This window comes from Chiloscyllium punctatum, chromosome 3 (assembly GCF_047496795.1).
Source record: "Chiloscyllium punctatum isolate Juve2018m chromosome 3, sChiPun1.3, whole genome shotgun sequence".
NCBI classification, from domain to species: Eukaryota; Metazoa; Chordata; class Chondrichthyes; order Orectolobiformes; family Hemiscylliidae; genus Chiloscyllium; species Chiloscyllium punctatum.
The window spans coordinates 62481240-62506755 of NC_092741.1; the positions used below are offsets into that span (position 1 = coordinate 62481240).

Genomic DNA, 25516 nt, shown 5'->3' on the forward strand with positions numbered 1-25516 from the left:
ACTCCTAATTGCCTAAAGGGCAGTTAAAAGTCAACCACATTGCTGTGGGTCTGGAGTCGTATGTAGGCCAGACCATGTAAGGACAGCAGACTTCCCTCCCCAAAAGAACATTGCTGAAGCAAATGGACAGAAAACAGTGGGGATTTTTGTCATATGTTTACCATTAGGCCAGCTTTTTATCTGCCCTGGTGGGATTCAAACCTTCTTCCTGCAACATTGGCTTGAGGTTCTGAACTGCTAGTGCAGTGAGATTACTGCTACAGCACCACCAGAGGATATTAGCAGCAGATGACCCAACTCGGGGGCAGAGGCAAGCGATGTCATAAGGATGGAAATAGATTCTCCTTGTGCAATTATGAGGTTGAAATCGATCAAATGTGAAATCTAGCTTGCAAACAGACGCAACCTAATCTCTGACTGTTGTCAGGAAGATGGGTGGAGTCAGTATCTAGGGAATGGAGTTTGGATGAGGGATCAAAAACAATGACTTCAGTCTCCCTATATTTTTTAACTGGAGGAAATTTCTGTTCGTCCAGTACTGAATGTCAGGAGAGCAGTCTGACAATTGAGCAACAATGGGGGAGTAGTGTAGTGGTGATGGCACGGTGCTGCGGACTATCATTATTGTACATGCGAAAACTAATTAATCAACATCAAGCACCTATATTTTCATATTGTTTCTTTGTCTTTTGTAAAGAAATGAAAATGGTCACTTTTAGTTCTTCAGTGGACCATGAAATTGGTTAATTGTTTATATCGTACTGGCTGATCTATCACCCTGTTGTCTTACAATCTTATCAGAGCCCCATACACATTGACCAGACGTTATTAGAGACACAAGTGAAGTTCATGATTTTAGAATGACTGAGTTTCTCTGTAGTGTACTGAAGTGACAGTTGGCTATCCACTGGGACAAAACCTGTCCTGGTATTTGTATATGGGTGTTTAAGTAAGCAACTGGTGTAAAATAGTTTTCTATTTTGAAAAAAGAATAGACGTGCAGGCTTCCAAGATGCATTTACTATTCTTTGCAGGATTTTACCAAAGGGAAGTGGAAGCAGTCAGACAGTTGAAGGTAGTAGTCCTATTTACTGGAGATAATATGTTGCTGACGTCAGGAGGAAAGAGGAGGGGCAGGAAAGGGAATCATTGGTTACTGAAACATGGCAACAGGATATCTTTGGATAGTGAGATAGCACAGCAGGCACTGTTATCTATTAGTCTGCAACAGTACACTAGAATGAGCATTGACTAAAAGGTTATAATTGCAGCTGAGAACTGTTGGTCGTGCTATACCAAACACATTCTGTTGTTATACAGTTGCATTTATAATTTTAATTGAATATGTGAAAAAGGATTGTACAATGCTATTAATAGTTGCACAGCATATTTTGTTGTGACATACAAGTACAATCTACTAAATTATAATCGCACTTGAGTGCCCTTTTAGTAAGTGCTCTGCTTTAATGCAGTTTACACAGAGCTATTGCTGAAATATTTAATGTAGTAAAAGTAGATGTTTATTGCAGAATGTGGTTATTGAAAAACTTCAGCCAAATTTAGCTGTGGTTGATGTTTGTGCTAACTAATAAAGAGCAGTTTGCAAATCAACTGATTTGTGCACTTGAGTTTTCTGTTCACTCACCAAGTTCAATCACCTGCACTATTGTTATTCAAATTGTTAATTTAGCCACTTCCAAATTGAGTGTAAACATTTAATACAATGAAGTTTTATTTTATGCCACATGCAAAATTCAAGTCAGATTTAAAAATTGAAGATTTGCATCTTTTTCAACCCGTGCAAAGGCAGACATAACTTGGCAAGTAATTTATTTATATTTGTGATATGGTACGCTCCCAAACCACATAATGCATTATCATGCAATTAAAATAATAACCCATATTAGAGCCGTGTGCAATAGTTGTTTCCAGAAGCTTTCTCCAACCACAATTCAGGCTGTATGGCCAAGTTAGGCTCGTAACTAGGTGATAAACCAAATGGAAAACAGTCACAGCCAAGAGTGACATTGGCTAAAGAAATTATTGATTTAAAAGCTTGTTAATCCAAGCAATTTACTTTTACAAAATCTTATTGTAAAATTCTTGAAATATTTTGTTTCTTAAATGCAAGACAAAAAGTTTTGACTGCTTATCTTTTAGCAATATTTAAATGAAATTGAATTAGCTACATTAGCTACACTTCAAAAATTTCTATAACAATATCTTATCCATTTTGAAGTGCTGCAGTATGAATCGGTACAAAATTTAATGTTTGGGAAATGACATTTCAAAAGACAGGTACGTGCTTATTTAATGACTTCAGGATCTGGGCTTGAGGAGATTTCAGAGGCTCTGACAGAACCCTCCATAGTGCTACCCTCAGTGGAATGCAACACCAGGAACAATTTGATTGTATGCCACCCTAAAGTTTTTTACGTTGGCTTTAGCTTACTTCAGAAGCTTTAACGAGATCTTTCTTCTAGTTGGGTAAGAAAGAAGATGACAGAATCTCTCATAAAATCAGAAATTACTGGAGAAACTCAGCAAGTCTGGCAGCATCTGTGGAGAGAGAAACAGTTAACGTTAAGGTCCAACATGACTCTTCTTCAGATGCATGCCCTAGATACATGACATAATGTGTCAACCATGTGTTATATTCATGCAAAATGGTTTGCAATGCTCTTATGTCCCCATGCTTATAGTTGAATTGATATTGCATTGTATCTGTTTCAATCTAGTCACAGTCACAACATGAAAAAGAATCAAAGTGATATAGGGACATAAATTCTGAACTGTATCTTGAACTAAGAGGTTACTTTCTATGTCTTGATATTGCAGACTAGAACATGAATCTCATCAATACAAGGACCATTCCTGCTGGTGGTGATAGTGAGAGTAATCTGGAATAATAAATTGAGAAGGGTTAGTGTTCGACCAGGTTGTTCTTTTCAAAATTTGCCAGTACCAACATTCTAAAATTTGGATAAGCTTAGATAAGAAAACTCAGTAAATTGTACTGCCATGTACAACAATTTGAAAAGACACAGCAAGAGATTACTGATTATATTTGTCTAATACTGCATCCACGAGAGGAGGTGGAATAGTTATATACACTTGAGGATGAAGTGATTCTGGGAGTCCTCAACATTGAATCCAGACCCCAAGACATTTCATGCCATTAGGTCAATTATGGGCAAGAAAACTGACTAGTTACCAATTACTGCCCTTTCTCAGCTGGTGAGTCAGTACTCCTTTATTCCTCACTTGGAAAAAGCACTGATTTTTTGCAAACGTCCAGAAATGTTTGCAGGATGGGCCACTTCCGTCCATCACTCAGTGTGCCTCAATGACATCACAACAGACTGAGTCTTTTACTTGCACATCCACTAATATCATTTATTGTATCCGTTGCTCCTGATGTGGTCTCCTCTACATTGGGGAGACTGGGCGCCTCCTAGCAGAGCGCTTTAGGGAACATCTCCGGGACACCCACACCAATCAACCACACCACCCCGTGGCTCAACATTTCAACTCCCCCACCCACTCTGCCGAGGACATGGAGGTCCTGGGCCTCCTTCACCACCACTCCCTCACCACCAGATGCCTGGAGGAAGAACGCCTCATCTTCCGCCTCGGAACACTTCAACCCCAGGGCATCAATGTGGACTTCAACTGTTTCCTCATTTCTCCTTCCCCCACCTCACCATAGTTCTAAACTTCCAGCTCAGCACTGTTCCCATGACTTGTCCAGACTTATCCTATCTGCCTATCTCCTTTTCCACCTATCCACTCCACCCTCTCCTCCCTGACCTATCACCTTCATCCCCTCCCCCACTCACCCATTGTACTCTATGCTACTTTCTCCCCACCTCCACCCTCCTCTAGCTTATCTCTCCATGCTTCAGGCTCACTGCCTTTATTCCTGATGAATGGCTTTTGCCCGAAACGTCGATTTCAAAGCTCCTTGGATGCTGAGATTGTGCATGTGTCAGTTGGTGAGAACACAAACATGAGGACAAACCCACTCAATCTCGTCTTCACCAGTCTACATGCTACACATGTATCTGTCCATGCCCACATTGATAGGAGTGATAAATGGGCAAAATCGTGGCAATGACATTCTGAGACCATCCATTGTGTTGCTTGACACAAACTATCAAGATTAGGTAAGAACAGATCAAGCAGCTCAAAACTGGGTATCAATCAGGCACTACAAATCATCACAAGCCGAACTACATTCAGGCACCTTATGATCTTATAACCTTTGTCACTGCAGGCAGACTTTGATCAACTCTGTTCACTCAATTCAAATCAAGAACCAACTGACCTAACTGTCTGTAGGAAATTCATAGGGAATTGCACGCCAAAGCTAGGAGGGTGGTGATGTTAGGGGATTTTAACTTTCCAAATGTAGACTGAATCTGCTGTGGTGTTAAGGATTTAAATGAAGAGGAATTTGTTAAGTAAATACAAGACAATTTTCTGATTCAGTTTGTGGATGTACCTCCTAGAGAAGGTACAAAACTTGACCTACTCTTGGGAAAGAAGGCAGGGCAGGTGACTGAGGTGTCAGTGGGGGAGCACTTTCGGGCATTTGAGCATAATTCTATTAGTTTAAAATAGTGATGGAAAAGGATAGACTGTATCTAAAGGTTGAAGTTCTAAATTGGAGAAAGGCCAATTTTGGTTGTAATAGACGTGAACTTTCAAAAGCTGATTGGGAGCAGATGTTCGCAGGTAAAGGAAAATGGGAAGCCTGCAAAAATGAGATAACGAGAATCCAGAGAAATTATATTCCTGTTAGGGTGAAAGGAAAGGCTGGTAGGTATAGGGAATGCTGGATGACTAAAGAAATTGAGGTTTGGTTAAGAAAAAGAAGGAAGCATATGTCAAGTACAGACAGGATAGATTGAATGAATCCTTAGAAGAGTATAAAGGCAGTAAGAGTATACTTAAGAAGGAAATCAGGAGGGCAGAAAGGGGATGTGAGATAACTTTGGCAAATAGGGTTAGGAAGAATCCAAAGGGATTTTATAAATGCATTAAGGACAAAAGGGTAACTAGGGAGACAGTAGGGCCCCTCAAAGCTCAGCAAAGCAGCCTATGCATGGAGCCACAAGAGGTGAGGGAGATATTAAATGAGTATTTTGGCATCAGTGTTTACTGTGGAGAAGGACATGGACGATAACAGAATATCGGGAGATGGGTGGTAACATCTTGAAAATTGTCCATGTTACAGAGGAGGTGGTGCTGGATGTCTTGAAATGCATAAAAGTGGGTGAAGCCCCAGGACTTGATCAGATGTAGCCAAGGTGAAAGTGAGACCGCAGATGATGGAGATCAGAGTCAAAAAGTGTGACACTGGAAAAGCCCTGCCAGTCAGGCAGCTCTCAATGAACAGGAGAGTTGACATTTTGAGCATAAGCTCGTCATCAGGAATGTGGAGTGGGGGGCCAAGGGGACTGAGAGATAAATGGGAGGGGGGTGGGCCTGCGTGGAAGGTTGCTGAGAATGCAGTAGGTAGATGAAGGTGGGAGATGAACTAGTGGGAAGCTAGAGAAGTGATTGCTGGACTCCTTGCTGAGATATTTGTATCATCAATACTCATAGGTGAGGCATCGAAAGACTGGAGGTTGGCTAATAGGTTGCCACTATTTAAGAAAGGAGGGAAGGAAAAAACAGGGAACTATAGACCAGTGAGCCTGACATCAGTGATGGGCAAGTTGTTGAAGAGAATCCTGAGGGACAGGATTTACACGTATATGGAAAGGCAAGAACTGATTGGGAATAGTCGGAATGGCTTTGTGCGTGGGAAATCATGTCTCACGAACTTGATTGAGTTTTTGAAGAAGTAACAAAGAGGATTGATGAGGCCAGAGTAGTAGATTAGAATAGATTCCCTACAGTGTCAAAACAGGCCATTTGGCCCAACAAGTGCACACTGACCCTCCAAAGAGTACCCCACCCAGACCTATTTCCCTTTGACTAATGCACCTAACACGGGCAATTTAGCATGGCCAATCCACCTGACCTGCACATCTTTAGATTGTGGGAGGAAGCCAGAGCACTCGGAGACACAGGGATTATGTGCAAACTCCACACAGACAGTTGCCTAAGGCTGGAATCAAACCCGGGTCCCTAGTGCTGTGAGACTGCAGTGCTAACCACTGAGCCACCATGCTGCCTGTGGTAAACATGATCTATATGGACTTCAATAAGACTTTTGACAAGGTTCCTTGTGGGAGACTGGTTATCAATGTTATATCTCATGGAATACAGGGAGAAATAGCCATTTGGATATAGAACTGGCTTGAAGGAAGAAGGAAGAGGGTGGTGGTTGAGGATTGTTTTTTTCAGTCTGGAGGCCTGTGACCAGTGGAGTGCCACAAGGATCGGTGCTGTGTCCATTACTTTTCCTCATTTATATAAATGATTTGGATGTGAACATAGGAGGAATCATTAGTAAGTTTGCAGGTGACTCCAAAGTTGGAGGTGTAGTGGACAGCGAAGAAGGTTTTCTCAGAGTAGAATGGGATCTTGATCAGATGGGCCAATGGGCCGAGGAGTGCCAGATGGAGTTTAATTTAGATAAATGACAGGTGCTGCATTTTAGAAAAGCAAATCCGAACAGGATTCATTAAACTTAATGGTAAAGTCTGAGGGAGTGTTGCTGAACAAAGAGACCTTGGAGTGCAGGTTCATAGTTCCTTAAAAGTAGAGTCACAGGTAGATAGGATAGTGAAGAAGGCGATTGGTATGCTTTCCTGCATTGATCAGAGTATTGTGTATAGGAGTTGGGAGGTCATGTTGCAGCTGTACAGGACATTGGTTAGGCCACTTTTGGAATATTGCATGCAGTTCTGTTCTCCCTCCTATTGGAAGGGTGTTGTGAAATGTGAAAGGGTTCAGAAAAGATTTACAAGGATGTTTCCAGGGGTGGAGAATTCGAGCTATCGGGAGAGACTGAACAGGCTGGGGCTGTTTTCCCTGGAGTGTCGGAAGCTGAGGGGTGACCTTATTAGAGGTTTATAAGATCATGTGCGGCATGGAGAGGATAAATAGTCAAGGTCTTTTCCCTGGGGTCGGGGAGTCCAGAACTAGAGGGCATATGTTTAGGGTGAGAGAGGAAAGATATAAAAGAGACCTAAGGGGCACCTTTTTCGCACAGAGGGTGATACGTGTATGGAATGAGTTGCCAGAGGAAGTGGTGGAGGCTGATACTAAATGGGTATATGAATAGGGAGGGATATGGGTCAAATGCTGGCAAATGGGACTAAATTATGTTGGGATGTCTGGTTGGCATGGACAAGTTGGACTGAAGTGTCTGTTTCCGTGCTGTACAGCTCTATGATTCTATGACTATGTCCTTAAGCCATGCTACAACATGAGAGACACATGCAGCATCTATCTGAAAAAGTGGAATGTTGTGTCACATTCATAAAACTGACAACATTCAATCAGGCTTATTTTTGTCCATCAGTCTATTTGCTATCATCAGCAAAGTGATGGAGTGTCTTGTTGACAGTGCATTGAATGGCACTAACATATTCATTGACACTATGGTCAAAGTTTGCCAGGAACACTTTGCTGAAGACCTCATTAGAACCTTGGTCCAGTTGTGGCCAAAAACAAAAAGAGGTGAATTAGTTGCCCTAATATTAGAACAACATTTCCCAGAATGCAGCATCAAAGAATTCAGACAAAATGGAAGCCGGTGAGATTTAGGGAAAAGTTCCCATTGATAGAAGTTATCCCTATGCAAAGAATGATTGTTGAAGGCTGATCATCTCAGCTCCAGAACATTACTCCAGGGGTTCCTCAAGACCAACTATCTTCAGGTGCTTTATCAATGACCTTCCCTCCAAAATAAGGTCAGAATGGGGGATGTTCACTGATAATTACAAAGTGTTGAATTTGCAACTCTTCAGATAATGAAGCATTCCATGCTCACATGTAGCAAGACCTAGGCAATGTTCAGGGCCAGCTGTTATCTGTTGCTATTGAAAGGAAGCTGTTGTAAAATTGAAAGACTTTAAATTTCCCTAAGTCCAATAGACTTTCCTTATCAGATCTAAAAAATGCAATTGACAGATTACAAAGGTTGAAAATAATTATCAAAAATCAAGATTTATTGGTGAAGCGTACTCCCAGACTTCCAAAAGAAATGACTTGGTGCTGTTAACAGTTGCTTCCTCCTTAATGCTTTCATATTTCCCATGTAAGAAGGGTCATTTAGCTGAGCTTAGCTGCAAGTCTGTATTCTTCTCATTTTCAGTGTAACTGCTTCTCAGTATTTGGTGCTGTGCAAGTTATTTTGAAACTGAAAGTCTTGTTTTGCTCCTTTCCTTTTTTCACATGTTAGGAAGTAGTTCTAGATTGTGAAGGTCAGGGCAATAATGTGTCATTGTATAGGATTCATACTACCATTAAAGGTAGCCTTCTCTATTACCACCTTGAAGGGATGATATGCTGATCAATCTAAGATTAAAATTCTGGAGTATTATAATATATTGGGATGTCATTGGTGTTTCAGGTATCAACAAATAGAACCTGCGTTTATGTGACATCTTCCATGACCTCAGCATGACCCAAAATACTTTGCAGCAAAGTACTTTTGAACATAACCGGTTGTACAGAAATGTACCAGTCCATTTACACACAGCTAATTTCCAGGAATCATAATGAGCAATAAATTATTAACATGGTGTTATTATTGTTGGACAAATGTTGGCCACAAAACCAACAACTTCTGTCCATCTGAGAGGGGAGATGGTGATCAAAATTGATTGATGAAAGGATTGTTTATAGAGATTTTCCAGCCAGCAACAAGTTTATTATCAGTATATTGACTGGGATTCCCTTGGTACCAGGAGCTTGAATGGGGCAGAATTTGTAAGGTGCATCAGGATGGTTTCTTGAAACTATATGTGGATGGTCCAACTTGGGAAGGAGTCGTACTAAACCTTGTATTGGGGAATGAACCTTGCCAGATGAAAGAGGTTTTAGTGGGGACCAGTGATCATAATTCTATAAGTTTTAAAATAGTTATGGATAATGATAAGACTGGTCCGCAGGTGAAAGTGCTAAATTGGGGGAAGGCTAATTACAACATTATTCAACAGGAACTGGAGAAACTAAATGGTTGGGTGGGGGTGAGGGGAGGGTGTGGTGTTGGTGGGGGGTGGTGGGGATCAGTATCTACATTGGACATGTGGGAATCATTGAAAGGCCAGTTGATCAGAGTTCAACACCAGCATGTTCCTATGAGGGTGAAAGATAAGGATTCGGAAAACCCGGATGACAAAAGATATTGAAATTTTATGTAAAAAGGAAAAAGAAGCCTATGTAAGGTTCAGGAAATCAGACAAGGCCCTTGATGAATATAAAGGGAGCAAAAAATAATTTAAAGGAACTAGGGGGGCCAAAAGGGGTCATGAAATATTCATGGAAGTACGATTAAGGAGAATGACAAGGCATTTTATACATATACTAGGAACAAGAGGGCAGTGAAGGAAAGGGTAGGTCCACTGAAGGATAAAGGAGGGAATTTATGTGCGGAGCCAGAGAAGTGAGTGAGGTCCTTAATGAATACTTCACAATGGTATTCACCAAGGAGAAGAACATGGATGGTAGTAAGATTAGGGAGGGGTATGTTCATATCCTAGGACATGTCAATATTAAGAAGAAGGCGGTGTTAGGTGTCTTGAAAAACATTAAGGTAGGTAACTTCCCAGGCCCTGATGGAATCTATCCCAGGATACTGAAGGAGATAAGGAGTTTGTTGGGCCATTGACAGGGATCTTTGTATCATCTTTACTCACAGGCAAGGTCCCAGAAGACTGGAGAATAGCTAATGTTGTTCCTTTGTTTAAGAAGGGCAACAGGGATTATCCAGGAAACTAAGGCCACAGAGCCTTATATCAATGGTCAGGAATTTATTGGAGAAGATTCTTGGGGTAAAGTTCTGCTTGCATTTGGAAAAGAATGGACTTATTAGTGATTGTCAACATGATTGCATTTCTTGAGGAAGTGATGAAGCTGATTGATGAGGGTGGAGCAGTGAGTTGCCTACATGGACTTTTCTAAAACATTTGACAACGTCCTGTCATGGTAGGCTGGTCCAGAAGATTGAGTTGCATGGGATTCATGCTGAGTTGGTAAATTGGACACAAAATTGACTTGATGATAGAAGACAAAAGACATTTGTGGAGGGGTGTTTTTTCTGACTGGAAGTCTATGACCAGTGATACTCTGTAAGGATCAGTGATGGGACCACTGTGGTTTGTAATATGGTAAATGACTTGGCTGAAGGTGGTCTGGTGAATAAGTTTGCAGATGAAAAGAAAATTGGTTGAATTGTGCATAGTGAGGAAGGTTGTCAAAGGGTACATCACAATATAGACCAAATGGAAAGTGGGCAGAGACATGACAAAGTTTAATCTGGACAAGTGTGAGGTGATGCATTCTGGGAGATCAATTGCAAGAGGAACGTATACAGGAAATGGTAGGACCCTTAGGAGCATTGATATACAGAGGAATCTTGAGATGCAAGTCCATTGCTCCCTGAAAATGGCAACCCAAATGGCTAAAGTGGTAAAGAAAGTGTACAGTATGCTTGCCTTCACCAATCAGGTATAAAAGTTGACAAGTCATGTAGCAGCTATATAAGACTTTAATTAGACCGTTGCTCTGGTCACTACACTATAGGAAGAATACGGAAGGCTTAGAGGTTGAAAAAGAAGTTTACTAGAGTGTTGCCTGGATTGGGGTATATTAGCTTTAAGATCAGGTCGGATAAATTAGGAGTATTTTCACTCGAACACTGGAGGCTGAAGGGTGACCTGCTAGGTGTGTATCAAATTATGAATGGCATGGATAGGGTGGATAGTCAGAGTCTTTTTCCCAAGATGGCAATGTTAATTACTAGGGGCATAGGTTTAAGGTGAGATGGGGTAAGTTTAAAGAAAATGCGTGAGGAAAGTTTTTATGGAGAGGGTGGAAGGTGCTTGGAATGCACTGCCAAAGGAGGTAGAAGAACAGATACAATAGTAATGTTTAAGAGGCATTTAGACAAACACATGAACAGGCAGAAAGTAGAGGAATACAGACCATGTGATTAGTTTGGAATGGCATCATGGTTAACACAGACATAGTGGGCCAAAGGGCCAGTTCCTATGTTGTACTGTCTGATGTTTTATAAACTGGAACTCATTTTATTAGTCTTTGTTTTTGGAACAGGAGATCTTGGTGCACAGAATGCTTTTTATTTGATGCACCCAAAATTAGTTAGTCACAGGCAAGGTACTATTTTTATTTTAGCTAAAAGAAAGATAAAGTCGGTTGGTGCACTGGCTGCTGCAGGATTAGGTTATTGTCCAACAGGTTTATTTGGAAGCACTAGCTTTTGGAGCGCCGCTCCTTCGACCACTTGATGAAGGAGCAGTGTTCCAAAAGCTAGTGCTTCCAAATAAACCTGTTGGACTATAACCTGGTGTTGTGTGATTTTTAACTTTGTTCAACTCAGTTCAACACCAGCATCTCCAAGTCATACTGCAGGATTGTTAGGATTGCCTGTTCATTAAGAATTGAGATTGATTAACACTTTGGTAGCAACTCGAGAGAAATGAACTTCATGCTTGTTGCCCTCCAACAAACGAGGGTGAGATAAAGATCACAAAACTCAGTTGATAATTGTGAGGATGCGAAAACCTTGAATGAATTGTTAGAAGTTACCCCTTGGTCCTACAAAACTTGTAACACTCACCTCAACTTAAACTATCTGTGAGCCAGATTGGTCACATGTGGGCTGTTGGTTTTAAAAGAGAGACCAGCAAAATTGAATAACAAAGAAAGGGTGAGTAGGTTGGAAGCAGTGAGTAATAACGGAAAAAACTGTGAGGGATGAACCAGAAAATATGAAGGGAAGATAAACTACTACAGATCTAAATTGTCCTAACAGAAGTAAAAGAATGTACTGTAAGTAACTTAAGATATGTTCAGGAAATGAAGTTAAAAATCACACAACACCAGGTTATAGTCCGATACGTTTAGTTGGAAGCACACTAGCTTTCGGAGCGACACTCCTTTGATTCACAAAATGATATTGTAATTCCCCTCAACCATGGCATTCAACTAATTTATGCTGAATAATATTTACAAAAAAGTGGACATGAACAATTGCATGTTATGTCACTGAATAGTATATGATCCAATGTCATGTGACTAACCCTGTAAAAAATATGCTGACTGGAATATCAAAGGAAAGCTCTTCTCAAACAGTTAAATAAATGATTTGTGATAAGGCATAAAAGGTGGGGAAATTTATTTTGAAATAAGATGATATTTTCAGATAGTACAGCTAAATTGCTTTGGTTGTTCAGTTGAAAAATAACTAATGTAGTCAGTAGGGAGCCAGAAAGGCTGCAATAGTGTAGCCACATTTTGTTTAGCTTTGTACAGTCTTGGATGGATCAAATTTTCACTTTTGCACGAGCTGGCAAACAGGCAGAAGCAATTTAGCTGTTTCAGTAAAAATGAAAACTGAATTGGGTATAAAAGGGGTGACCAATTCACTAACACAAGCTGTTAAAAATGAAAGAAAAGCAGCCTGTATTAATCACAACACAGTAGGCAGAACATTCACTCTATGATCTCTTCTGTTAAGGATTCATATTACAATCCCATTTCACTATTCATTTAGAAATTGCAGTTTTAAAATGGATTTGCTTTCTGTGTCATTTTTGAAAACTTCAAACATTTTGCTAAATCTTGCCCACCGATTTGTGAAAATACATAAGTGTTATTTGAAATGACAATTTCAGATGGTCAAAACCTTCCATTGTTTTGAGCTGGTAGTCTCCATGGGAGAACCATTGATTTCTTTTCTGTTATCCACTGAGTGCATCGTGTTCACATAAAATAATCAGCAGACAGCAAATTGCTTTAGGTAATGAATTAACTTTTTTCATGTTGGTTAGCAGAATCTTTTACAACAGAGTGTCAATAACAACATGTTGGCAGAAGCTGAAATATTCAGTATTGATATTTCCCAGGATCGGGGGGTTAATTTTATTGTGGATAAGGGGAATGATTGCATAAATGAACATTTTGGTTGTGACTATGGTCCTCGACCTCACGAGCTTATGATTTTAGAATTTTGTAATTTACAAAAAAAACTGTACAAACACTTTGTCCTCAGTTATAACCATATATCAAACAATCAGATATAAACTTGTTTTGCGATGTAAAACATATGTTGAAAATAAATTAACGGACCAGTTTGCAAAAATATGTTTTGACTGTTTCTTCTTTCTAAATACAGCTACTGTTTAAAGAAAGCATTCCTATGTTACAGACACACAAACTGACCTTGACATTAATTTCCATTTGACTGGGGCCTATAATGTGTGATGTTTCAATATCTTAAAGTTGTCTACCATTTGTACTCCACCCTTAATGACAGTTAGATGTGATTCAGGGTGAACTTTGTCATCAAACAGGAACTATGTTTATATACAGACACCACTGGGATATGCCAAGTAGCCAAACATCCGCTCAGGAAATGTTCCTTTTGGGAGGCTCTGTTGATGTCTGCAGACCTGGGCTGTGGCAGAAGCAGCAATACTTGTTTACAAGAATGTTATTGTACAGCTTTTGTGTCTAGAGTGAATAGACATGTTGTCTAAGAGCTTGTAGCGGAATAGGTGTCACCCTTAGCTCAGTGCTGGTGCTCTCACTTCTGAATCAGCAGGTTGTGGATCCAAACCCCACTCTACAGTCTTGAACGTAGAATCTTGGCTGACATTTTCAGTGCACTGTCAGGGAACTTGCTTCTCAGATGAGAAGTTATACTAAGGACCTCGCCGGTAGCATTTAAACAATGCATGGCAATAGTCAAACATGAGTAAGGATGTTCTGGCTGACATTTATCCAATCCATCAGCCAACAGCTAAAAAAGTCAATGCGAACGTTTCCATTGCTTGTTTCATTGCAGCATTTCAGGATGTTTGACTGTTATGTCTTCTATATTACAACAGTGGCAAAAGCAAATGGAACACCATTAGCTTCAGTTGTGCTGCTGTTCCTCAGTTCCAAATAAAAATTTGGTGTTTTACTTTTTGGGCATTGACCACTTTAGAGAAATGGACACCTGGGAAATGTGAGTATAGCTGGCCTGGATCCAGTGATGCCCTGACAACACGAATCAACAAAAGCGACCTTCACCAGGCCACTGTAAGGCCTACTGCATGCTAATGAGGGTTTTAATGCCTTTGTAAAACAGCTGCCCAGAACATTAAGGAAATAGACCCACTGAATTTAATAGTGAATCACCTGTGCAAATGTGCACCCGAAAAGTAGACACAGTACATACCAACTTATACCCCTTTGTGGTTTCTTCATATCTGCATGCACATATTACAAAGTTGTTTCATGCAAGCAATGAATTGCACTATATGATTCATGCATAAACTTGTACAATACAACAATATCTGAACAAAATTAATCCAATGAAATTCCTTTCTTAGTATTTAAAGAGCTAAGTGACAACATCTTATAAACTTGCAAAGCTTTTGGAATCTGGACTTAATTGCACAAATTACAACAGCTAAAACTATAAAATAGTTGAAATTAATATTATTTTGAGAAGCAGTAATCATGTCAGTTGAAAATCCTTTCTTTCACTCAATACTTAAGCTACCCTTAATCTAAATTCCTTCTGACTTTTCGTTGATGCCAACATATGGTCATCATTGCTACACTGATAATCAGAGACAGGCTCATCTCTGGCCCGAGAGTGGCTTTTCTGACTAATAGTGTGCCTTCTTTTATTTAAGTCTTTTTTTTAACTTTCCTCTGGCACTACATGTCCATTTCCACTGGTACAATTCATTTGGCTGAATCCTTAATAAACCAGGAGAACTTTTTTTAAGTGTTAAGTGTTGAAAGAAGTGTACCTCAGTACGTTTAACCATGAATTTGTCAGAGTAGACGAATAGCTAAGGCAGTGCACCAGTGAAAAAAATGTTATGCCCATTTATGCCGTAACTATGTAATTTACAGTTGTATTCCAGTCGAAACCTCAGTGTTTGTGAGAAATTCAATCTATTTCCTGTAAAATGGGTGTGATTTTACTGTCCATTATTCACGACTAGGTTCTGTACACCTATATCCTAGTTTTCATCATAGTATTAGGTAATCTAGCCAATATAACAAATGATAAAGCCATCCACATCTTTACAATATGCACAATTCACTTAACTGATACCTTCAAGATATTAGAATACATTTGGCGAGAGAGAATTGAATCCATCACCAAGAGTGGATTAGTACAGCCACCCAAGCGGATATCTGTAGGGCATAGCTACCTGACTGCACTTGGTGGTGACAGCACAAAAGGGAAGAACAGACCTGACCTTGTTCCTTCTAATCTACCTGTTGTGGACATACAGGTCAACATTGGCAGAGTGACCATTGCACAGTCCTTGAGTAGATTGTGATGAAGATATACATCAGTTCATTTTGTGCTTCCTCTGTGCTAAGTAGAATAGATTAAGTACAGATCCACAACTCAAAACTGGGCATTTGTGAGGTGCTGAATGCTATTTGTAGTAGCGGAATTATATTTCACCACATGCTAGATACATGAGAAGCAACTGGATCAGGTACGTGCTGAGGCAGTCAAGCTTGGCTGTCATGTTCCAGGATGGACTTACTGAATGATTGACTTGGAGATGATGGATACTTTCCAGGTATAGCTAATAACATATTGCAATTTGCTGGAAGCCTAGGCAAAATGGAACTATATAATTGGGTGCATTCAACAATCTGAGCTATTGTTCAGTATACCTTCAACATATCAACGTTCCAATTCTGGTACCTCAACAGATCCTGGGGCCATTTTACAATATGCTGCCTCATGCATCTCTCAAATGTTCGTGGTATATGTCAGAAACTTGACTTTGGCAGAGGGATCCAGCTGTAGCAGGTTGGTAAATATCAGACGAAAAGAAAAAAGACCAATCAGCAAAGACCTAGGAAAGGGAAGACAGAACAGCAGTTACAGCTGGAAACGTCAGCTGGAATCTGGGGCAGTGTTTCCTTATCGAAAATCAAGAACCTCCCTTCAAAACACAGGTCCTCCCACTGCAGTTTCTGATTTTCATTTGAATTCTACAGTTGGTCATAGGGCCAGTAAGATAAATCAGACTAAATCTTGAAAATATTGGAAATGCTCAAAAGGTTAGGCATCAAGCAAAGCTCTTGTCTACCCAAGTAGCTGAATTAGTTGGCCAGGTACTCCAATTGTTGAATTGTTGAAACAGTGCAGAATGGAGTTGAACATCAGGACCATCCCCGACACAAACTGACGTGATGGAAATAACCTGAGTAATTAAAACTTACCGTGGAAAATTCCCCTGCGTTTGGAGCCCTCCAATAGTGTTGGAAACTTCAGAGGGTTCTAAATCAGTTAAGCTCAATAGTTACCCAGGAAAGCTTAGGAGATTGAAAACTCACTATGACTCCTGAGTAATAATTAAACTGACTCACCCCCTTCAACCACCCCAGCTCCTACACTCTCAGAGCCATGACAACCTGTCCAGACCCTGTTCTGAACTCATATTCTATTCCCCACCATCTGAAACCAGCAATCTTCAAATCCACACCCGTACTCCCACCCCAGTAGCCAGATGCCTTCTCCCCACTCCTCCCAGATCTGACAACCCCTTCTATCTACTGGACCCAACACACTAAAATGGACCCCAGCCCAACATTTCTAGTCTCCTGGGTTATTGAATCCTGCTTCACCTCTGTCACTTCCACCTTCCTCAGCGCATCAGCAACCAGTCACAATGGATCTTCTGTTGGGTGTCTGCACTTGTGCACACACGTTAGCTGAAGCTTGAAAGCAAATGCAGGCAGTGGGCAGAAATATCTACCCATTGTGTTTCTATTGATTTGTTAGTCTAAAGAAAACTGAAGCCTGGATCTTTAAGAAAACCTTAAATGATGTCTGACAGTATTGATAATGCATACTATCATTTTATTTATTGAATTACACTCAAACCTACTTTTGTTTTGTAGATATCATGTTCAAAATTTCCATTACCATCAAAACATGTAATATTTACCCAATTATGTCGACAACAGGTGAAGATTTTAAAGATGTGATGTGAAATTTAAAGAGACTGTGATAGCGCCATAGAATATTAACACTGAACAGTAATAAAACTACTTCTAATAGCTCTTTTGAATCTGTTTTCACAGGAAATGCACGAGTGAGAGGGCAAGCAGGGCTTCTCTCTGAGCGCCGAGGATCATACCCAGTCATTGATTTTCGCCTTCTGAATAGTAAGTACCAACAAAATAATTGAGACAAAAACCTTACAGAGCCTGGAGCTTTTTATTCACATTGCAGAGACTGCTGCTTTTACTGAATTCCTGGAAGTGGATACTGCCTTGTGAATTTGCAGTAAAATAAAAGTGAAATTCAACATAGATTCCCCTTTTGAAGCCAAACTGAATCAGCATCAGAAACTGGCTGCAGTAATTGACCACATGCGTTCAATTCTGTCATGGGCACTTCAAATATAAGCTTAAATAAGTGACTGACTCCCATATATGAAATATAAATGGCAACTGTTCTGAAAGAAAGCCTCTGGCTTGTGAGCTAATACTGTAGTTATGATATGCCTCACATCTTCCAAATTACTCATAGGTTAACGTTTATTACCTCAGCAGCTGGGGATTTTCTCTTGAAGAGAAGTATGTTAGTTAAAAGATTGACTGCACTTTGTCACACGGGATGCCATTGCTAACTAAAATTCGGATTGGCCATCTTGTAGTTCATCTAGTAAACTTCCGAAAGCCAAGCTAATAGAGAATCCAGTCACTTTTTAAAAAAATTTTGGGGAGGGAGAGGGAGAAAGGAGCAGGTTAGTTCATTAAAACTTGGATTGTATAAGCAAGAGCAGGCTGATGTCAATCATCAAGTCCATCTATGGAAAACTAATGGGGAACTTCTGACAAGTTTCACCATCTAAAGCTTCATCCCTGATCCATGTTAATGCTGCCTACACTTTACAGCTAATAATAGTTACTTAAGCTACTTCAATACTATTGTACGATACTTGATTAAATCAATAGTGTATTGAACACATCCTGTTTTTAAAAAGAAACACACTCTGACATTGTGAATGATTAACAAAAATGCAAGAATATTATTGGTCTACTTTCCAGCAAAGTGACGTATGTAGTAATGTAGGCTCTGGCAGTGACATCCTACAAATAAACTCAGTAATAGTAATCAGTGACAACTAGCATACTCTAATCCTTTTCAACCATATGCAAATCTTGGCTTGCATGCTTTGAAGCATAATTCTAGAGCTTAGCAAATCTCTTGGAAAACGTACATGTTAAATAATCTCTGCTATTGGCAAAAGTACAAAATTAAAATGCTCAAATGATTAAAGTCCATTTCCTATACTGACTTTGTAGCATTCATATGCACACAGCGTTGCAGCACCTGCTTCCGGCTTTATGTAGTATAAGCTTCAAATAGGAAACCTTCAAAGAGAATGAAACACACACATTGACTTTATTAAATTGCTGGTACACTTGACATATGAAAGACTTTATTTTAGGTTGCTTAAATGCAAGTTTGCAATATCTTATTTAGACAGCGCTGAGCAAGCATTTTTAATAACAAGGAGTTCTTTGCTTTGTAATTAGCCATTTTTATCTCTTTGCATGTAATGTTGTTATATTTAATAATTAATTTTCATTCCACCATAAAATATTAGCTATCTATCAAAAAGCCACAAGATGAGGAATTCCTTTTGCACATCACAGATTGTGAAATTCTAAAATAATAATATGTATTTAAACTTTTACTGTACCACATGGAAGACGTTTGTCAAAATCTGAAAAGTTTGCCATTTATGCTTTCATTAAAAAGTAATGTCAGGGAGATTATATCATAGTAGATTGTTGAAAACAAGAATAAACGTCTAAAGTAAGCAGGTTCAAAATGATGACTATTTTTATTTAATATGTTCTTGAATTCAGCTAGTTCCAGTAACTGAGTATAAAGACATATGTGAGAAAAAAAGAAAAATTGCACACTCAAGTGAGTGTAAACGTTATGGTGGTAATGACAGTAATACCGTTAGTCTTCATTATCATTACTCCTGTGAATCTGACAGTAACCTCTGGAGCACACCACATGTGCAGTTAACTATGGAATATTAGAATGATCCAATGCTTCTCCACATGGTGTGATGTTTGAAGTTTTCTCACAATGCAAACAATTAGAACTTTTTTTTATTCATTCATGGGATGTGGGCATTACTGGCTGGGCCAGGATTTATTGTCCATCCCTAATTGGCCTGGAAAAGGAGGTGGTGAGCTCCCTCCTTGAACCACTACATTCTGTGTGCTATAGGGACACTTTGGAAGTTTAAACAGTAGGCTTGTGGAAGAGAGACGCAACAGAGGTAGCTGATTGTTCGGTTTCAATCTTAATTAGAATGTTCAGAAAATACAGGATTGGATAAGGGAATAGAAGGAAGACAGGCAGATAAAGTCGTTAAGAAAGCATGTGAGATACTTCCCTTCATTAGGCAAGACATAGAATACAAGAACAAGGAGGTTATGATGGAGCTCTGTATACCGTTAGTTGGACAGCAGCTGAAATATTGTGTGCAGGTTCTGATTGCCACACTATAGGGAGGATGTGACTGACCTAGAGACGGCGCAGAGGAGATTCACCAGGATGTTGCCTGGATGGAACCAATTCAGTTAACAAGAGAGACTAAATAGGCTGAAGTTGTTTTCCTTAGAATAAAGAAGGCAATGGGGTGGGGGTGGGGGTATGTGATTAAGGTGTACAAAGTTTTAGGGGATAGACAAGGATAGATTGAGAGAAACTTCTGCCTGAATAGAGGGGTCAGTAACCATGGGGCACAGTTTTAAGTTAAGTTTGAGAGGGGATTTAAGGAGTATTATTTTTACCCAGAGATTTATGAGTATCTGGAATCCACTTCCTAAGGGGGTGGTAGAGGCAGGAGACCTCAAGGCATTTTTAAAGAAATGTAAATAAGTATTTGAAGTGCCAAAGCACAAAAGGCTATGCACCAGATGCTGGAAAATGGGATTAGAATTGACGACCACCACATACATAATGGACCAAATGTATTATCTGCATGCTGTAAAACTTCTATTACTCTCAAACTCTATTCTTGAGCACCCCTCTTTGACATTGGAGATGAGGGTGCAACCGTGAAAAGACAGAGGCTTTAGGGGATGGTACACAGTAGAAAGAAGAAACCTCCATGATCATAAAATCATAAGAAATAACAGGAGAATGCCATTCAGCTCCATGGGCTTGCTGTGCCATTCAGTAAGATCTGATCGTGGCCTGCGATCCACTTCTTGTCCTCCATAACCCTTAACCCCTTTCCTGTCAGAAATCTGTCTAACTCAGCCTTGAATTTATTCAAGAATCCAGCCTCTGCTACTCTCTGACCAGCAGAATGTTAGACACTGACTATGCTCTGAGAGAAGAAATTCTTCCCCATCTCCATCTTAAATGGAATGAACCTTAATTTAAACCGTGACCTTAGTTCTAGGTTCCCTCATGAAGGGGAATCAGCCTCCCAGTCTCTACCCTCTTAATTCATCTCAGAATCTTAGAATCCTAAAAATTCAAATAAGATCACCAGTTAGTCTTCTAAACTCCAATGATGCTTTAGGATTTGGGAAGAGGAGGTAGAAGAACAATGAGTCATTTTAAGCCTTCTCAGGTATAGCAGTATTAAAGAACAGTGGAGACAGGCAGGTATATAGCTTATAGAGCAACATATAGCTAGTAATCTAGAGACTTGGACTCATGGTCTAGAAACATACATTCAAATTCCACCATAGGATGTGAAAGACTGATAGCGTTTCTGTGGTCCAGCAGATGTGTTTCTAAGACTGATGAAACCAATAGGTCCTTATACTTTGGACTGAAGAGTACAGACATGAGGACTCTACCAGGGAGAACAGCCAAGGTGGGAGAGAGTATTATTTGAGACAAAAGCGTCAAATTTGGGGGTGAGGAAACAGTTGAGAGGAAAGAGGTGTTTTCTTAAAATGGATAAGTTCCCGACAAAATGTACTCTAACCCTGTCTATTACAGGAAAATCTAAGTATAACTGAGCTGAAAAGATGTTTTGGTCCAAAGTGCTGTACATTTTTTTAATAGCTTGAAAACGTCTCCAAATATTCCCATTTCTAAGATTCGTAGGAGCTATGTTTGTCTTTCACTTCAGCTCATAAACAATGCATGTTTGTGATGGGATGTGATACCAGGGATTCTGTTAGTTTGATCTTTTCACTTTCAGAACTAGTGGGCTGAATCTTACTTATTTTTGCTCAGGGCCGTTGTGTCAAGTTTCATGGAGGGTTTCTGTCTGTCAGATCTAGTTTCTCGCTGCATTTTACCAAACATGCCTTAGTAGAGACCTATCCGACTCATATAGCACCCTCTCATCCAATTCTAGCCCGGTTCTACCCAATCATTGCTACCAAACTAACTCACCACTGCCCGAAACTGACCAGCATCCTTGCTGCCGGTGTCAGCAAGGTCCATGGTGGACCCGACAAAGCACGATTAGTCTGGAGCTACCCTTTACAATTCCTGACATTTGCGCCGAACATGGCAAACAAAGGAAATTTGGTGCACCCACTTTGCAGACTGGCACCCAGAGCTCCTACTGGTTGGTTGGTGCTGCGGTGGGGCATCCACTTCCATCAGGACTGGCAATGGAACCCTGGACAACAGACCATGCAAACCTGGTCCGAGGTTGCCACCCAAGTCTTAAAAAGCAACTGACTGCTTTCTAGTGAGGATCTCATCCCACCACGCAGAATCTAGTTAAAAGACACAGCAAGTTGTTCCCAATGTCAAGGTAGGCCTCACTGGGCCTCTCACATGATTCTGCCACATTTCCTGCTATAGCCCATGTCATTCAGTATCTTATCAGATTCTGCCCAATGCTTTTTTTCCTTCATTCCCTTCATTTCGTTCCACTTACTTGTTAGAAAGTAGCATTTGTTATTGACTATTATTTAAAAATTGAAAAGCCTAGATTGTAATTCATCGTTAACAAAGAGGAAAAAACAGAAAAAAAAGTGGAACACTCAATTTTTATTGGACACTTAAATGGAAGAGACTGAAAATCATATCAATTCAACATGTGGCGTGCTGTTGGTCAGCTTTGAGAACCAACTGAAGTCTATGTGTACAGCTGCTGCACCTCATTGTTGCATGTGAATGTGCCTCATTGAGTCAAACAGCATTCTGATAAATTATCAATAACATCTGAACAAATCACGACTGAACAGGCACAGACTGCTTGAATGAACTAGTTACATTTTTTTAAGAAAGATAAAGTGAATCATTTGCTGCTGGTTTCTTCTTGCTGTGACTTGGTCTCTCTGCCAATGAGGATTTACAAGCGCTGTCAGTCTGGAGTCGAAACCAATGATAAGGAAAGTTATGTATCAAAAGTGCTACTGATACATTACTGTCCATTTTGCACAATCACCTAAGACAAGCTAGGACCTCCAACCTTTAAATAAACAGGGAATTAGCCCTAATTAACTCTTTTTAACATGTTTCCATTCACAATAATTGTACTGTGTAGATCTAAAGGCATTGAACATGTTAAGCAAACTTTACTGTACATTATAATATGTATTGCATGGTGCCATGCCCCTCATTTAATTCTAAAACTTATTGTAAGCATCACCATGAAAAATATAAACAGATACATCTACTATAACTTAACTAGAATAGCACTGTTTTTAATAGCGATTTTATAATTGTTTGCGAGTGGGAGAATAACCTATTCAATGACTGCTTTAGATTTGATAATCTACCAAACATACAGGGTACATTTTGATTCAAATTGGTCCAATTATTTCTATACTTTATTTTGTTTTCTCCAACTTTGTTTAGCAACTTCCCATTCAGGTGAAATTGGCACAAAGAAAAGGGTGAAAAGACTTTTGAGCTTTCAGAGGTATTTCCACGCTTCTCGACTGCTACGTGGTATTGTACCACAGACATGTCTGCATTTGTTGGATGAGGACTACCTCGGACAAGCCAGAGTAAGTGAGATTTGAATTATTATGATTTTAATCATCGTTCGTTGAAACTGGAACTAGAACTTAGGAATTTCTGAAACCAATTTTAGAATTTGGTTTGAGATAGATAAAGGACTGCCACTTTAATCTGATAGCATTTCTTGGTTTATTAATGGATCTCTCCTTTGAGTGAGAAAGTTGTGAGTTTTAGCTCCAAACCTGCCGCCCCCACCCCCTTTTACATTTTGTGGCTTTGAAACTGTACGCACAACCCATGTGTGACTTCTGTGCCATCTTGTCTTTTCTCACTGTGGTCAGATTCACAGCGTGGTTGTCAGAAATAGTGAAATCAAACCTGATATTACAGCCTAATTAGCAACATTGTAGTACTTCCACTCCAAAAAGGAGGCTTAGTTTTCAGTGTTCCTTTGCCTGCAGTGGAGCTTTTATTGGGATCAAAATACAGGGAGATAATGGTGCAGTAGTGTTGATGCTAGACCAGTAATCCAGAGACCCACTTAGTATTCTGGGACATGTCGTCCCCAGCATCACAGATGCCAGTGTTCAGCCAATTCAATTCAGTCTACATGATATCAAGAAACAGATGGAGGCACTGGATAATGCAAAGGCTATGGGCCTTGACAACATTATGGTCTAGAACTTGCTGTGTACTTAGCCAAGCTGTTCCAGCATAGGTACAACACTGACATCCACCCAAAATTGTGTTAAATTGGTCAGATTTGTTCTGTGCACAAAAAGCAGGACAAATCCAGCCTGGCCAATTATTGCCTGATTAGTTTACACTCTATCATCAGTGAAATGACTGAAAGTGTCATCAAGGTTAGATCTCATTGAATACAGGGAGAACTAGCCATTTGGATACAGAACTGGCTCAAAGGTAGAAGACAGAGGGTGGTGGTGGAGGGTTGTTTTTCAGACTGGAGGTCTGTGACCAGTGGAGTGCCACAAGGATCGGTGCTGGGTCCTCTACTTTTTGTCATTTACATAAATGATTTGGATGCGAGCATAAGAGGTACAGTTAGTACGTTTGCAGATGACACCAAAATTGGAAGTGTAGTGGACAGCAAAGAGAGTTACCTCAGATTACAACAGGATCTGGACCAGATGGACCAATGGGCTGAGAAGTGGCAGATGGAGTTTAATTCAGATAAATGCGAGGTGCTGCATTTTGGGAAAGCAAATCTTAGCAGGACTTATACACTAAATGGTAAGGTCCTAGGGAGTGTTGCTGAATAAAGAGACCTTGGAGTGCAGGTTCATAGCTCCTTGAAAGTGGAGTCACAGATAGATAGGATAGTGAAGAAGGCGTTTGGTATGCTTTCCTTTACTGGTCAGAGTATTGAGTACAGGAGTCGGGAGGTCATGTTGTGGCTGTACAGGACATTGGTTAGACCACTGTCGGAATATTGCATGCAATTCTGGTCTCCTTCCTATCGGAAAGATGTTGTGAAACTTGAAAAGGTTCAGAAAAGATTTACAAGGATGTTGCCAGGGTTGGAGGATTTGAGCTATAGGGAGAAGTTGAACAGGTTGGGGCTGTTTTCCCTGGAGCGTTGGAGGCTGAGGGGTGACGTTGTAGAGGTTTACAAAATTATGAGGGGCATGGATAGGTAGACAAAGACTTTTCCCTGGGGTCAGGGAGTCCAGAACTAGAGGGCATAGGTTTAGGGTGAGAGGGGAAAGATATAAAAGAGACGTAAGGGGCAACTTTTTTCACGCAGAGGGTGGTACGTGTACGGAATGAGCTGCCGGGGAAGTAGTGGAGGCTGGTACAATTGCAACATTTAAGAGGCATTTGGATGGGTATATGAATAGGAAGGGTTTGGAGGGATATGGGCCAGGTGCTGGAAGGTGGGACTAGATTGGGTTGGGATATCTGATCGGCATGGACCGGTTGGACCGGAGGGTCTGTTTCCATGCTGTACATCTCTATGACTCTATAATAGAGAACTTAACTATAATTTCTTGACATTCAATGGCATAAACATCACTGAATACAAACAATCAAAATTCTGTGGATCGATCAGAAACCGAACTGGACTAGCCATATCAATTCAGTGACTTCAAGAGCTGGTCAGAGGCCAGGAAGTTTGCAGTGAGTAACTCACTACCAGACTCCACAAAACCTGTCTACTATCCACAAGGCACAAGTCAGCATTGTGATGAAATCTCTCCCATGTGCAGCTCTAATAACACTTGACATTGCCAAATCAACCTGCTTGACTGGCACTCCAACTACAAAGCACAAACATTCAGTGTTTCTCCTCCGATGCACGGTAGCAGCACTGTGTACCATCCATAAGACCCACTGCCGAAATTCACCAAGGTTTCTTAGACAGCACCTTTAAAACCTACAACCACTGCC

The 25516-nt window shown here is 40.2% G+C and overlaps 1 protein-coding gene across 1 annotated transcript in view; it reads left to right on the plus strand.

Annotated features, from left to right (window-relative positions):
• Positions 1 to 25516, plus strand: part of LOC140459714 (3',5'-cyclic-AMP phosphodiesterase 7B-like) — a 169139-nt gene that overhangs the window by 76549 nt on the left and 67074 nt on the right. The window contains exons 3-4 of the mRNA XM_072554155.1: positions 17266 to 17349; positions 23003 to 23154. Of these exons, the coding sequence (XP_072410256.1) occupies positions 17266 to 17349; positions 23003 to 23154 (236 nt within the window). The remainder of the gene's footprint in view (positions 1 to 17265; positions 17350 to 23002; positions 23155 to 25516) is intronic.